Source organism: Excalfactoria chinensis, chromosome Z (genome assembly GCF_039878825.1).
Source record: "Excalfactoria chinensis isolate bCotChi1 chromosome Z, bCotChi1.hap2, whole genome shotgun sequence".
Classification (NCBI taxonomy): domain Eukaryota; kingdom Metazoa; phylum Chordata; class Aves; order Galliformes; family Phasianidae; genus Excalfactoria; species Excalfactoria chinensis.
Genome location: NC_092857.1, coordinates 37,471,207 through 37,488,244, shown reverse-complemented (window position 1 = coordinate 37,488,244; position 17,038 = coordinate 37,471,207). Strand labels below are relative to the sequence as shown.

The window sequence follows — 17,038 nt, the reverse complement described above, 5'->3', positions numbered from 1 at the left end:
AAATGGTATTTGTTAACATATCTACATTTTCTCTTGTGCATATAACATATTCTGCCCCACTTCCAAAAGGAAGAAGCATACAAAATTATAACTTAGAATTACAAACACTGTGAAAAGGTTTATAAACTGTTGGGAAGAATGAAGAAAAGGATAATGAAAGAGAGATTCTAGCTGATGAGTCTCAGAAGTGTATTAAAGGCATCTGGATTTATGCACGGTACTAATATCCTCTGCAGTGAAGGAGAAAGTGAGGAGTTGCTGAAAGGCTGGAGCAGATACCAAAACCAATGAATCTCTAGTATGAAATTACAACTTCTGCCCAAATCCAACCCAGCCCAAATCCAACCAAATCCAAGGTGGTTCATGCTACACTCACACACAGCATTAGCCTCTATATGGCAAGGAAATGGCAGGTTATATATGATCCAAACTACAGCTCATTTCTGACACCTTACAACGAAAATGAAGTCATCAGTAAGAACGAGAAACAGAGTAGAGTAGTAAAAATTACCTTGTCAGTTTGGATTACAGATTTACCAAGTATGCACTGTTTCACTGGAAAGTGCAGCTAAGAAAGAAACTAACACAGACTGAATGTATGAACACCAGAAGAGTTTAGTGAGCACTGCCATCTTCCCTGCAATGCTGGGAAGATGCTACATCCCTACACATGTAAGTCTTGCCATATACCCCACACAAACGACCATCCAAGTCTTAGACTTTCTTCTTTGACAGTAGCATTCCCCCCTTCTTGCTGAAGTTAGAACTTGGGAGAAGTATACAAATTATTTTGTACAGCCGCATCATCACAGGGCTAATTATGCATCCCCTAATTGCATTTTCCTTGAAATTATACCATAAACTCTTCTGGGCAAGATATAAAACAGGCTCTGATTCACAATAAGCTACAGGAGGAAAATTACTAACTGGTGCGCGTAATCCACACTGCACTGAAACTGCAGAGGTTACTGTTCACTTTCACTTTGATGTGCTACACTTTCTGCTTTAAGGCACATTTGCCTACAGAACTTTTTCGTTTGGAGACTGATAATTCCTGCTCAAGTCTTTCCAGTTCTGATGCCTGTGAAATACAAACTGTCAGACTGCATGAGAAAACTAATCCGGAAATCCTGGCAACGTGAGTGGATTCTCCAGTCAAAACAGAAAAGCCTCTCTGGTTCTGCACCTAGCAACTGACTGAAGCACAGCAAGCTGCTGGAGTAATTTTATGTGAATGGCTGAGTCTGCACACTGAATCATTCACAGCACTGTCTGTAAAAGCCTCTGTTATTTCTCTTCTTTTTCCAGGATGGAGCTCAAACTTCACACGAACAAGAGAAAGCAGAGTCAGTGTGTTTTAGTGCACCCCGCTTACTGGTATGTGGAATATCTCAAGGAAAATTGCTGGGGTCATCTGAGCTCAGGCTGGCAGTGCACAGCCTCAGTTTTTAACTCCAGCCCTGGATAGCTGTCCCACCTGTACACAGGAGCAACCATCGCTCTGTGATTGAAGTATTTATCTTAACTACACAATTTTAAACAGAGTGGAACTGAAGCGTGAGTTTCACTTTACTCTGAAAAGCCTAAAAGAATAAATGTAGGTCCTATAGCATGTTTCAGAAGCAGCTGCATCTGCATTTTCACAATTACTATCAAAGAAATAGCCATGTCTCGTTTTTTACTCCACTGTATGGTTTGGAGTTTGCTGCATCAGTAAAAATGGAAAGTAAATAATAATGTAACAACATTGGGTACTGATCCCCTGATCACAGAAAGTACTTCTGTATTAGGCCCCTTAATGCTAAGGGCGTTAAATAATAATAATAATAATAATAAATAGCAACCATCATTATCATTATCTTCGGGAATCTGACATCCCAGGAGAGATTACAGATACAAAACCAAGGCTACAACTGCCAGATCCTAAACACAGAAATTCTGTAAGCACTTATTGAAACCAGTACTGCTCCTCACTTCACCATCACCAATTTCTGACAGTGCTGCATGCAATACTCCAGATTTTCCATGTAGAATGACAGTGTTATGAATTTAGTTAAAACTTTACAGGTTCTAATATCAGAAGCATAGAAAATATTTTCCATCATCAGTAGCATCTTCTTCATTTATGTTTTCTGAGAACTGTCATTGCACCTCCACTTAGAACCCATTAAGCACTGTGTTGTGTGGAACTCCATTCCCATGCTCTTAGATCATTCTCTGTGCCAACCAGCATTGCTCACAACCAATTCCTAGGGCACTCTGGGTGATGAAGACCTAGGAATCATTCCCAAAAGAAAGAGACAGCAATATCTTACAGTTGTTGCATCTGGTAACAACTTATCAGGAAAAGGAGAGAAAGATTATCTGGATAATCTTTCAGCAGGTTAATATTACCCATGCAAGAGGCCATAGAGATGGAAAGGCCGGGGGGGACCAAAAAATCCTAACAAAAATACTAGACAAGAAGAACGACACTTCCAGTATGTTTGGTTTGATGAGCCAACATATCAAGAAGGATGGAGACCTGTACTACAGAAGACAGCACTTTATCAGACAAAGAATCACCCTCCAGACCTACAACCCAACCGCTTTTTTAATGAAGAACGAAATAAGATACCATTCCTTCCAGTCTCTAGCCTATGTGTTTCGGCTTTATGTTTCTTATGTACTGTCAGTTCCAGAGGACCAGCAACATCCTTATGGGCAACATCCAGATCTCCCTAATTGCCCTTCTTACAGTAGAGGCACGGATCTCTTTTTCTGTTGAAGATCATTTCAGGGACACTGAAGTATTTGTTAAATCGGTCCTGGACTATACAGAGAATTCAATCTAGGCAAACACAGCAGATAAGTGTTCTTTCTTACCAATGATTAGTTCTGGCTATAACTGTGGGCCAGCTGATTCTTCCAGATAATTGCTTCTCATTTGCCTCATGTGCTAGATCAGTACAAACAAACTCAAGATTATGAGAACATTTCAAGGTGTGAGAAAACCGAGAGTCTGAGGTGCCAAAAGCCCATTCAAAACAAAATAGGGTAACAAGTTGGTGCAAGTGGAAAGCACCCTGCACCTTGCATCTCATGGGTGCTGCTTTGCATGCGGAGAATCAAAGCAACAGACTGAAGTTTGCAGAGCTGCACTGCCCTGCACTACACTGTGTCATGAGTTTTACCACTTCCTCTTGTTATTCCTACAGCTCCGCTTCAATTTTTCAGCCAGCATCAAAGCACCATGACAACAAAGAACATAAAAAAATCTGTTTCAGATCTGTAAGGAAACATAAAAGGTGGATAAAATATACAGATTACACCAGCATTTTAAATCAGTAGCTACCCCTTTAGCTTGTCACTGTTAACTACTACACTGCACGTGATGACACCTGCAATTTTCATGTTTTTCCCACCACTCTGCAGCACCAAGCCTCCCCAGTGCACTGAAATATTAGCCTACACCATTTGCATTTACTAAAACATATATTTTTCTTCAACACAGAATTAGGCCAGTCCATACACACATAACTTCACCCACCTTTCTTTACTAGCAGCCAAAACACAGTTCACAGGGAGCACACGGGGACAATGAAAGTTGAAAGCACTGTCCTGTCAACACATAGTTTTCAGATTTTATTCATCAATCAGACTATATGGAGCAAGGAAAAAAAAAAAAAAAAAAAAAAAAAAAAGGAAAAAAGAAAAAGGAAAAGAAAAGCTAATTCAACATCATTAGTAAACTTTATGTAACACAAAAGCAATTCATCTGCACATTATTACAAATTGGAAAAAGTCCTGTACAACCCAGAAGTTCAAGGATTTTTATTTAAGAACAATAAAAATACAAGAGAATTGGTAGCAGGATGTTGTTACAACACATAGGTCTGTGCCTCCTTGCTACCTGAGACATAGAAAGCTCTGTTAAGCATCCACTGATCTTCACAAAAGTTATTAAAATACACTCAGATAAGATAATGTCTTCATTTGTGGCTAACAATTCTTAACACTCTAGTAACATTCTAGTTACACTTTCCATTTCTTGTTTCACTTTCAGCCCTGGAGGAAGCTAAGAGCACATCCATAAGCACTATTAAAAAGAGAAAACATTACTGCAGACTTAAGAAAACAAGGAAATGACCGCAGAGGTAGGTTTAACCTCTAGTCCCAGACTAATTAGACAAGCTTTTCATCTGCAACTCCTGCCAAGTGTACCCATTGTATCTGTACAATCAGAGGCTTGAGCGTAAAACATAAGCCCTGGTACACAGCTTTTAAAATATGTCAACAAAGCACAGCACAGAATCCCTCATAACTTGCATCTCCTTCCTTATCTCATCTTGCTGTTGTGAACCATTACAGCATCATCCCTGCAGCTAAAGGCGCTGGATGGTTACAGCTCTGACATCGCTTACAGGATAAATATAAATTCACTAAATCTCCTGCCTGCTGTCTACATAATCCATTAACCTTTCCCTCTCCTCAGTCATGGTTCTGTGGCTCATTCTCATCTCCATCCTCTCTGCTTTCTTCACTTTATGTGCATCCTTCCCTTTTCCATTTAGTATTTTAAATCATATTCAGCACAGATTCAGAGCGAGATTCTTTCCCCCACAGACAGCTCTTACACCACATGGCCTCCATATGACCTACTGTTTTTTACCATCTTTTTGAGAACTTTAAAAGCAACTAAAAAAAACAAGTAACAAATTTATATTAAACTGAGCATGTCTGCAAGGTACAGACCAAGAAGAAAATATTCAGCAAGAAGAAAAGTTTCCAGATATCAATTCATTAACAAAACAGAGAGGGCAGTGTATGTCACATTTAAGAGGGGGTAGGAGGGAAAGTTCAAGCTAGTAAACTAAACTCCTAGCTAAACTATGGATGCTGCAAACTGCAGAGGAACTGCTCCTGTATGAGAAGAAGGAAGGCACAAAGCCATCTTACACAGCTGGATTATCAGGGGAAGAAGTAATTTATCCCTCTCAGCTCTTCTCACCTTCAGTTTCAGCTAAGCAAAAGAAGGCATAGGGTCTAATAACAGACCATAAATAAACCAAAGCTTTGCTCCACTTGTTTTCTTCACAATTTCTACACCAGTTTCTTCAAATTATATCATCTACCTGCACAAAAGCAGAACATACTACAACAGCACATAATCATTATACAGATATACAAAGGGAAAGTCCTTTAGCCTGGTGATAATTTTTGGGAATATCAATGCAGATCTTTTTTGGGGAAGTTGCATACAAAGCAAAGCCATTGTCATAGAAAGGTCCCATTGCCCTTCAGTTTCAGATCCGGGCTAACTGAGGTGCAGGAAGATGCTGACACAGAATATTTCTACAAACAAACACACAAAAAGTAAAGTTCACTACCACAGTCAATAATAACCAATAATAGGGAACATAAGTTCATTCAACTCCATTTCCAGTTTAGCAAATCTAGAAATGAACAGCACAAGGAGTAAAGTAAAACTTTTATTTTAGAATCTAATAACATCCTTAGTATAGTGCTTTTCTAGAGAATGGGCTTGCATGTTGTTGTTTTTTTAACACAGAACATCAAGGTTGGAAAAGACCTACAAGATCATCCAGTCCAACCATCCACCCACCACCAGTATTTCCTACTAACCCACATCCCTCAGTACAACATCTAAATGTTTCTTGAACACCTCCAGGGTCAGTGACTCCACCCCCTCCCTGGGCAGCCAGTTCCACTGCCTGACCACTCTTTCAGAGAAAGAATTCTCTTTCAGACACTCTCTTTCAGAGAAAGAGTTCCTCAGATAAATAAATCTAGAGCTATAGCAGTTCCTCATGCATGCTTACTCATACTTTAAAAAAAATGAATGAAACAGTAGTAGCACACTCAGGAATCACTTCAGCTAAACATGGTATACTTAAGCCCACACACTATTTTAAGCATGCCAGTGAAGCCAAGGCGTACTCACATACATAATAATGAACGTAGTGCCATAACTGGACTTTGACCTTACCTACTGCTGATATAAGCACAAGTAACCTTCCAAAATAAGCCATGCAAAAATAAATAAATAATAAATTAATAAATTTCCTTACAACTAACAACATTTATGTTACTGTTGCTAAAAGGTTAACTAGATGTGTGAACTTTTTGCAAAAAGCCTACAAAAATGAATAAAGTGTTCGTTATCTCAGTGACTCAGAAAATAAGAATCTCATTAGCAACTCCATAAAGGAGGTCTCCCCATGCTCCTGATGTGCTTCCAGCAGTTCCGCAGACCTACTTCTCCCACTGCCCTCATTCAGGCCTCAGCTCTGTGCTCCACCAGGCAGCCTCCACAAGCAGGTCACCTCTCTCTCTTGCAAATGGAAACAGACATTGGCCACTGCCCCCCGAGGCTGTTTTTCTTAACTTCTCCATTTGAGCTGGGCCACTACAGCTTCACCCTGCGCTGCTGTAAGACTGCCCAACACAGGTCCCAGAGGGGCTCCGCAAATAAACAAAAGTCATGGGAAAATAAATGTCATCACAAGAATTAGTTAAGCGTCCCTCGGGCTCCAGCTCTGTGCTGTGCCTGTCACCACTCCAGCTAATTTGCAGTCATAAAGACTCACAGATGAAGAGGACTGCATCCCAACCCCTGAGCTACAGCCCTAGCCTTGAGCAACTCGATGACCTACATGGCATCACACAGCTCGGTAACCAGTTGGCTGGAGCCTGCAGATGCAAGAATCATTGCCAGCCCTCTTCACACTGCCCAATGTGCTGCCACTGCACTGCTTGCAACAAAATGCAACTTTCATAAGCAGGCACTGCTAGCCTCCTATGCAGCCGAAGCACTGCTATGAAAACTTGAACACTTAAAGAAATTGGCTAAATGTTCCTACCCAAATGCTATGACATTCACACAGCAAAATAAAATAAAATAAAATAAAATAAAATAAAATAAAATAAAATAAAATAAAATAAAATAAAATAAAATAAAATAAAATAAAATAAAATAAAATAAAATAAAATAACATACCCACAAAAAAAATGCAGCACTTACACACATCCTCTCCCACCTTAATTTCCCAATGACACCTCCCAACAGTTCAGCCCAAGGGTTAATGGTTCTGACTACACATTTTGTGGGGCCTAATACCTACGATGTATCCACAAAAACTGTAATTTGCAGACATCTGAGCACTTAAGTGATTCCAGGCACCATCCCTGAAAGGCAACTGCTGGAAAGGCATAACTGAAAAGGCAGAGTTTGGCAAAACTGAGAGAGCTGAAATGTAGCATATCTTCAGCTATGTACAGAGCCATTTGGACAAGCCATGCATCTCTGCTCCATCTGCCTTGAAAACACACTACTAGAATTTCACCATTCCTAATTTCAAACCAAGTCCTTAAGAGACTGCTGGCATTTCTCAGCAACACAGAATTAGGCTTTCTTATCCTCTTAATGATTGTTGTGGTTTAACCTGACAGGTGGCTGAGCACCACAGTCATTCACACACTACTTCCTTCCCCATGGGATGAATGAGAGAATCAGAAAAAGAAAGTAGAATTCATGGGTTGAGATAAAACTGTTTACTGAGATAGAGAGAAGGAAAAGAATAACAGTTATTACTACATAGATATACGAACATGTATAACAAATGCTGCACAAGCAATTGCTCACCACCCCAGCAAATGCCCAGCTAGACCCTTGAGCAGCAGAAGAAAGATGAACTCCCAACCCCTTCAAAACTCCTTCCACGTGATGTCACATGGTAAGAAATATCCCTTCGGCCAGTTTGAGTCATCTGTCCTAATTCTGCTCCCTCCCAGCTATTTGGGCTCTTCACTGTGAATGGCCCTTGCTCTGTGCAACACTGCTTAGCATCAACTATAAACAGCAGTGTGCCACCAACATTGTTTTTCTCCTAAAACCAAAACATAGCATCACACCAGGCACTCTGAAGAAGATTAAATCCCTGATGAAACCAAGATAATATCCACCTCTCATTCAAAATCATTTACATCACATAAAGGTCCCACCATTTCTATACATTCTAGCAACCACTGCCTATCTTTTTTTTTACATACATACACACACATTATTTCAGTAGTCTATGGGCCACCCATTTAAACTGTCCATAGTATTCATTTAGTTCTAAACTTTAAGTTCCATCTTTCATAGCAGTCCTTCAGTGCAGGGTGATTCATTGTTGGAAGGGGTTACTGCAAGCAAAAGCTAGTTCTGGTTCCATTGGAGTTTGCTCTTCGTTAGCCTGAGTAGTTCTTACTGTAATACTGCTAAGAAGACATACAACAACCACAATAATTATGGCATACAGTATTATGTAGAAATTTAACATACACAATCTAAATTATTGTCCTCTCCAACATCAAATCACCTTGAGTTACACAATGGACATCCTCATCCTTCCACATTACCCTCCAAGTGCACCCATGTCCTTGGGCAAAAGCAATCCCACAAATAGGTTTGCCTATGCCTGAGGCAGGAATAACCTAATCTGTCTTGCCCAGCATGTGGTTTATGTGCACCACCGCATCTTTATCACCTTCAGTGGTATTTGGGAGGTGTGCATGGGCAGGACCAGCTCAATTGGCATGGGCCAGACCCCAGAATGCTGAAGTGATTTATGCCTCTTTAGGACTGCCAGAGCAACCACAGTTTTTTTCCAAATGTTCTACCAGGTTTTCAGGATTCTGCAGTTGTTCAGAGGTAAAGTTCCAAACCACTGGGAATGCCCACTGGCCTAGGCATCTGCCCATACCATCCCACACTCCCTGCCACTCAGAATGACCCCACTTCAAGGCAGATCTCTGGGTGAAGTACTTATATAATTGTTTAATCTTAAGGATAACCTAAAACATATTCATGACACACAGCAATAGAAGAATGCTGGTTTGAAAATCCTAAGGATAATCAAAATTCTCAAGAGCTTTTGTAACGTTGCTTGAGCTCTAGGGAAAGAAGGAAAAGTGAAAGGGAGGCTGAAGAACTTCTGGAAAGCATTCTCCCCTATCTCCTCCATAGCTGGGTTCCCCAAGGAAACAAGGCAAAGAGTTAATTACTAATATTGCCAACAATATGGCTTCCAAAACCCAAAGATGACAGCAAAGATGAATATGCACAAAGCATTAGTTTCTCAGCTGCCAATTTTATCATGATATAAGCCAGGGCTACACAGAATAACAAAATAAGAGCCTTAATCAGACTCCCAGAAATGACAACACAACAAGGAAAATATGCAGCAAGCAAGGTGCTATTCAGTATAGTTCCACGAGAAGACTCTCAAAGAGCTCCATGACAGGGAAGAAAATCAACATTGTGACCATCAATTACCAAACTACCACAACATCCTGTGTTAGCATGCTGTTATCTCAACCCTTTGAGCCCCAGTTTGGGCACCAATTTGACTGTTGCAGTTTAACTCTACAGATGGCTGAGCACCACACAGCCATTCACACACTACTTCCTTCCCCATGGGATGAATGAGAGAATAAGAAAAAGAGAGCAGAACTCATGGGTTGAGATAAAACTGAGACAGATAAAAGGAAAAGAATAACAGTTATTACTACATAGATGTATGAACATGTATAACAAATGCTGCACAAGCAATTACCACCCCCTGACAGATGCCCAGCTAGACTCTCAAGCAGTGGAAGAAGTGATGAACTTCCATACCCTTCAAAACTTCTTCCATATGATGTCACATGATAAGGAATATCCCTTTGTCCAGTTTAGGTCATCTGTCCTAATTCTGCTCCCTCCCAACAATGTGGGCTCCTCACTGTGAATAGCCCTTGCTCTGTGCAACACCGCTTAGTAGCAACTATAAAACAGCAGTGTGCCACCAACAGTTTTTCTCCTAGAACCAAAACACAGCATCACGCCAGGCACTCTAAAGAAAATCAAATCCTTGGAGAAACCAAGACATGACCAAAACAGAGCTGCCCAACATGTTCCAGCTGGCACAGCCCTGGCATCACTGCAGTTAACCCAGCAGCACATCATCTGGGTCACTCAGTCTTGCTGAAAATGCATCCATGTGCATATGTCAACGGACTTGGTATAGTTTTTTCCATTCACTAATACAATTGCAGAGCTCTGAAAGTTCCCAGGAAGTTTTGTCTACCTTATAAAGTTCAAATACAGATCTGATCGAGAAGTTAAAGACACAAAGTTGTTTCAAGAGCTGCACATGTCTAAGAAGATAAATAAACTGTATAGTGAAGTTATACCACTTCTGTATATAGGTAGGAAGTAACTACCTACACATATATATGCAGTTTGAAGCAGAGGAAAGAGTGTGATGTAACTCAGAGCAGGAAACCTCCTCCTCTTTGGCTGGATGTTTCTGAAGTGGCCATAAGCTAACACTTCTTAACATCAGGACCTGCAGTAGAATTTCAGCACGTCATAGGGAAAATCTGAGCCCTTCCCACCTTTCATGTTTTTTCAGAACACAGGTTCAGGAAAGACAGTTCTAAAAGAGTTGACAACATAAGTCAGTTTTTAGGATTACTCTTTGAAGTAGAACATTTAAAACATTTTAAGTTGTGGCACAGAGTGCCATTCCCCTGCACGTACAAGGAATGAGCAATGGCAATGTGATGCACCCCAGTATGGCTTGGCTGCCCCAAGCTGCACCATGCTACACCATGCAGGGCTGGCTGACGCCTGCCTCACAGGCACCAAAGGGCACACCTGCAGCACAAGGAAATCTTTGCACTTTAATGCTGCAAATCTGTGATGGTCTTTGCCTCCTCAAATACACATTTCTAAGTTCTCCGTTGCTTAAAGAGACTCATTTCCAAAGAAAGCAGAGAATGAACACAAAGCTTGCATTAAGCTCTGAGAAAAGACTCTGCAGGCCATTCTGCTCCCTACACATTAAAGCTATGATCTCACAGCCACGCTACTCAATAACAGAGCACCACAGCAACAGGGAAACAAGATGCTTGGGTTATTTCCTGCTACTTCCAGGCTCCTGAGGCTGAAATGGCTCCACTGCAACCAAAAAAACCAGCATTTTGTTCAAGCACAGAGGTACCTTGCACCTGACAGTACCCTGCCTTCAGCTGTGGCCAGTCCTTGTATAGGACCGCTGACTTGATTTACATCTATAGGTGTTTCATACTGCCACAAGAAAAAAGAGAGTGAAGATCAACTGTGAACGTCCAGCAACTTCCTAAAGGACCGCTGTTGTTTCCCATCTGGCCGCCACCTCACCTCGGAGATCTGCTGGGTGAGCAGTGCCCTAAGACTCGCAGCTGATGGGTCTTGTGAGCCCACACTGTCCACCCGAGTTCGGCTCTGGCTGGCAGCCCTCGGCACAGACTGCACTCACACACCGCAGCAGGACTCCTGCCCTCTTCCTCCCCACCCTCATTCCTCGAAGGAATAGAAAGGGACGAAGGGACCGCGTAACGGTAATAGCCGCGAACTTGCTTTCTTAGGCGCGCGCTATTATTACTGAGGATCCCGCTGTAAGTTACCCTCCGCGTTACACCGGCGGGTTCGCACGGCAGAACTCCGCTTCGCCCGCTGCCTGCCGAGCAGCACTCCCGCGCCGCGGGCCTTGCTCCCGCCACTGGCCTCGAGCGGCACCGCCGAGCGATCTCCTCGCCGCCGCCCCGCGCCCCACGCCCCGGTCCCCTCCCTCGCTCCGCCGCCACCCGCGCCGCCGGCAGCGTCCCGGGGCTCCGGGAGCGGGCTGCAGACTCCCACCGCGCCGCAGGTGCGCGGAGCCGGGCGCGGAGGCAGCCCCGCCGCTGCCCGCGAGCCGCCGCCCGGGCCCGGAACACAGCCGCGTCCCGGCGCCGCGCTCCCGATGCGGACGCCGCCGCCCTCGGAGCCGCCCCTCTCCGTCCCCGTCGGCACCTGGATGTGGCAGGAGATGTCGGAGTCGTCCAGCAGCCGCACGGTGCATTTCATCTCCGGGCTCAGCGACCTGATGCTGGAGCTCCGGAACCGGATCATCCCGGCCGCCCGCCCGCCGCCGCCGCCCCGCAGGCAGCCGCAAGGGGCCAGCCTGCAGCGGCGCCCGGCCGACCGCGGCACGGCTCAGCGAGGCGCAGCTCGGCTCGACTCGGCTCGGCTCGGCGGCACCGCCCCTCAGCCCCGCGGCGCCCCGCCGCCCGCCCGCCTGCCGCGGCGGGGGCCTCCGCTGCGTCAGCCCGCGCCCCGCTCCCCGGCCGCAGCATCCTTCAGCGCCCGCCCCCGGGCCACGGGCCGGAAAAATCAGCTCACCCCCCGGGTGTGGGGTTCGCCTGCGTGACTGGGCAGCCCCCGCTGCCCTGGGAGGGAAACTGGGCTGCCACCCACGGGTGTGCTGGCTGTCCCAGCGTAGCCCTGCCAAGGGGGAAAGACAAAGCGAAAATTACCAGGCAGGACGTGTGTGCTGTGAGGGAATACAAGAGGACACAAAGCAACTTCATCTGAGAGTGCGAGTCTTGGAATCTTGTGGCTTCAGGGGAGAGGACGGGTCCATTAGGGAGGAACTGTTGTGCGAAGTGGGAAGGAAAACACAGCACCTGGTGGCTTCCCTGCGCTCACCACTACAAACACATGTAAGTTTGCACAGAGCCCTACACACGAAGCAGTCACTAAAGCTGACCATTCCTGACACAAGGATCAGCGCTGGGGCTGCGTGGCACAAAAAGCAGTGTGGAATGGGATGTGGTGGTTCCACAAAGAGAAGAGCAAGCTGATGGCTGCGCACAAGGCATTCCTCAGTCACTGCCCAGTTGTCTTTGATGACATGTAAATTTCCATATTCATAAACAGTTCTGTTTGAAGGTAACGTTCTTCAGAAATCCAGTGGGAACAGCTGAGCACCACTATGCCAGCACACTCCTCCTTTGGATTTCTGCTGGGCTGCTAACAGGAAATGCAGGAACCACAAACAAATGAGAAGTGCATAATGCTCGCTGCTGCTGGCTAATAAATATGCAAAGCCCTCTAATGTGGAGCATTTAAAAACAACAACAACAACAAAAACCCTAAGTGTATGCTTCTTGTAAATGATAAACGCTTCCAATTGTGCAGTGAATGGTGAAGCAAACCAGTAAGCGCTGGAAAAAGATTATTCACCTCAACAGCTACAAATTAAGGAAGATGGTCATTAGCAGCTGAGACACTGGTTGTGGACACCCCACTTGTTAATAATAAAGAAGTGGGTTTTTTATGCTTTAGTCTTGCAGTATGGGAACTCAGTAGATGCAGGATTTTAGCCCACGTGTGAATTTACTCTGAGGCAACAGATCTTCCTGCCTACAACAGAGAAGGAACCTTCTCTGCCTATGCCATGTATTTTCCCCTTTCCTTCTCCCTCTCTCCATCCTCAAAACGAGGAGGGAAGGAGCCAAACCAATGATACCCTGAAGCAACAGGCAGCTCATCGGAATAGTGCCCAGCTGGCTTAAAAACGGCCCACTCCTATCTTTTGACACTTCATTTGCTTCTGCAGTACATTGCACCATGTAGACCTGAGGTGCCTGAGAGCACCTTGTGAGACAAGTAGCGGATTTCTTTGTCAGTTATCATAGACATACAGCCACAGAATGCTGTCATGCTACTGTCAGACACACCACTGCCACAGAATATGGCAGTGCCTAGCAGCATGTCAGCAAGTAAATGAACAACAACACAAAAAAACCCTCCATCACATGCAGAAGAATAAAGCAACATTAACAAATACGTTTTTTTTCTACAAATAGGGGAGCCTTAAATGTCTCGTACAATTACAAATCATATGGAAAACCTTATGCAGCTGGTATATGGAGAGTACATTAAATAGTACAGCTAGTATTAGATAACACAAAGCTATGCACAAAAATTTGGGTCTGTTACTGAGCTGATGGATGAGTATAAGCTTAAATATACTTCTTGTACACTGATCCCACGGTGGACTGTCAGTCAGTGGCTGCTCTTGCTGCCAAGACCATAAAGTTGTCAGAGCACTTACATGCCTTTCACCCTACAGAGCTGGAGCAATCCGATAGGGTCACAAAGCCACATAAACAGGGCTGCAAGAACAAATGCTGGTGGGTCAAAGCGCACTTGAAGTATGTATCATCATCCTCAGGGCTGTCTGAAGCATGCAAGATAATAGCTGCATTCTCATTTGTTCATCTAACGGGTATCTGAATTCATTTGCGTAAGGCAGAGAGCATCAGGACAGAGTAAAGGATACTGACTGGCTCCTGCTTCCTATTTGACTAGGAACTGCTACCAGCAGTTAGATTCAGTTAGATTCAGTTAGATTCAGTTAGATTCAGTTAGAGAAGTTAGATTCAGAGGCAGGAGGCAACAGTAAGAACTTCAAGTAGTACTTCGATTTTTGTGTGATTCTGTGTGGATCTAAATCACAGAATACAGTAGTCACAGAATCATAGAATCCTTAGAATTGGAAGAGACAAATAAAGGCCATCTAGTCCAGATCCCCTGCAATGAAGAGAGATATCCCCAGCTAGGCCAGGTTGCCCAGGGCCTGATCCAGCCTTGCCTTGAAAGTCTCCAGGAACAGGGTATCCACAACATCTCTGGGCAACCCGTGTCAGTGCCTCACTACCCCCACTGTAAAAGATTTTTTCTTTATATCTAACCTAGATATACCCTCTTTAAGTTTGAAACCATTTCCTCTTCTTCTATCACCTCAGCTAGCCCTGAGCCAGTATTCCAAGGAGTCTGTTTAAGATAGCTGTAGCTAAGAAAGAGAATCAGAGGAAAACTTGCTTCCTACACGGCCTAGACATCCATTTTATAGATGATCTGGATCATCTCTGAAGGACCCAATTCACATGAAAAACTTGTTGCTATAAAGGCTCAAAGTTTACAACACGTGTACATATTACTTGGCCTTCTTCAGAAGAACTGCCTTCAAGGTACACACCTCCTTTGTTTAAAATGTATCCAGAGACCAAGCTTAAATTAGCAATCAGATAATAGAACTGGGGTGGGTATACAGTGTGTCATTCAAAAGTAATAACAAAGATCTTCAAACATTTTGTGTTCAGAGATATCCCAATATTGGAAACTTTATATAAAATGTTAATGCATATTTCTGTAATTCTCACTACTGTAACTCTAAGAGCATTTAAAGATACATAATTTTCAAATAAAAAATATTTAGATAGTAGAAGTCCTACAGACCGCAGGGAGGGCAGAGTTGAGCCAGAAGCTGAAAATTTAATTCACAGAGGATTTCTGCTTCCTTTCATATTCCAAAAGCACTGAAAGTTTATTGCATAAAAGAAAATGTAACAAGATCTGCAAAATACCACACTAATGATGGTAGCACCAAAGTACCAGGATTCTCAAGTTTGTCCTCCACAGGAAATTTTTGAGTCAAAAATGATCTCACTACAAATCCACTAAAAATGCAGAGCTATCAGTGCAATATTGGGTCACAGTTACACCAGCAGAAAGAGCTAAATGCCTACTGACATCAGCAGGGGTGTATCACAGCTCGTGTGCGCTCCTTGCATATCATCACCAGCACAGCTCACAAGGGGGAGCAGGGGCGAGTCAGAAGAATGCACTTGCTTTCACTGCTGCAGTTCCGTGATCTCTGCAGATTCAGGAAGTGCTGGGAAATAAAACATTATAGTACTCCAGTTCTGCAGAGAAGGATGGGTTGAATTTACTGCACGAACTTATTAGCAGACTTCCTGTAGATGTCACCTGGAAGCTCAAGTATCTGTCAGCATTTATCTGAGTTAGGCCACATTGACAACATCACATTTGAAAGCTGGTTACTGGAACAAACTTTCCACTCATTTTAATCCATTCAAGCTAACTACCATAAGGGCAAACATCATCTCAGAAGCTTTGGTTCAGAGAGCACAGAGTCAGTGAGACAACTGTCACAGTTCACCAATTCCTAGGACTAGCTGTGTTTCTGCCAGTGGAAACTGAAATGTTTCTTCAGTAGATTCTTTTCTTTTCAGGGGTTTTCAAGTCTTTTTCCAGCATTGTTGGCAGAAAAAACTACAGCAAGCAGTGCACTCTCTTGTCATTCCCTGTAGAGCTTCTCCAAGGAGCCTCCTTGAAGGACCCTGTTTGTTGCCAAATACTGCTCTCACTGTTTTCTTTGCAGCTGCTTTCATACAAGAAATGCAGCAAGTTACCTTGCTTGTTAAGAGCCTCAAAGAAACCCTTCAGCTTACACTGCTGAAAGACTAACAGGTTTTGCATGTGACAGAACTGGTGGTTTCAGTTATCTACAGTTGATTCATTATCTAATGGAACATGAATGTCTTTTGCTGAATGCAAAGTGGATGTCATATCCATGTATCTCACTGATGTGTGATGAATCAAAAAGAACATTCCTCTACCAGGGACTTAATAATCCAAACAAATGCATTCTGCATCTGTGAACCAAGAAGAAAATCTGAGCTCTCCTTTCTTGACTGTCTTTGTGTGAACAGATAAAGAATACTGCAACATATATATTACTTTTGCCTACCTAAAAAGTTTATGTGGAGATACATTTGCAGATATTGTCCACCTACAGCTGGAATTACTCCTCTTGTTAAAAATACCTGTCTAAATGATTATTTACTAAGGCTCCAATTCAAAATAATCCCATGTTTTCAGCTAATGAACTTTAGTAATGCTGGAGAAACAAAAGCAAGAGTAAAAGTTGATCATTACTATAACACTAATACTTGTCATAAAATAGATAAAAACTAACCTAGCACAAGTTACCAGATGACCAGCTCATCTACCTCCTCAGAGCCAGGCTTTGAAGAGCTCTCACAATCCCCAAAGCCTAGTTTACTGAGCGTACAATGAAATAACACCTACTGCACACCTATTTATGTCTTCTTTTCTACTATTCTTGATCCAGGGTAGAATCTGACTGCTGATGGGCAGAGCTTGCTTGCAATAATGTTCCATTTCCGTGTCTGTTTGCACAAGCACTTTCAAACATCTGAAAGTTTGGACAAGTTTTGGTCATGTTCACACAATCATAGAAACATTTAGGCTGGAAAAGATCTCTCAGATCATCCCCATTAATCTAGCACAGCCAAGTCTACCACTAAACAATATGCT

At 43.3% G+C, this 17,038-nt stretch overlaps 1 protein-coding gene across 2 annotated transcripts in view; it reads right to left on the bottom strand.

Moving 5' to 3' along the window:
• Nucleotides 1-12,051, bottom strand: part of FRMD3 (FERM domain containing 3) — a 146,929-nt gene extending 134,878 nt beyond the window's left edge. The window contains exon 1 of one of the 2 annotated variants that reach the window (XM_072360307.1): nucleotides 11,861-12,051. In XM_072360307.1, the coding sequence (XP_072216408.1) occupies nucleotides 11,861-11,959 (99 nt within the window). In that variant the 5' untranslated portion in view covers nucleotides 11,960-12,051. Of the gene's footprint in view, nucleotides 1-11,475; nucleotides 11,576-11,860 lie in introns of those variants that run through there. The other variant, XM_072360310.1, reaches the window with a different exon arrangement.
• Between the last annotated feature and the right edge of the window lie 4,987 nt (nucleotides 12,052-17,038).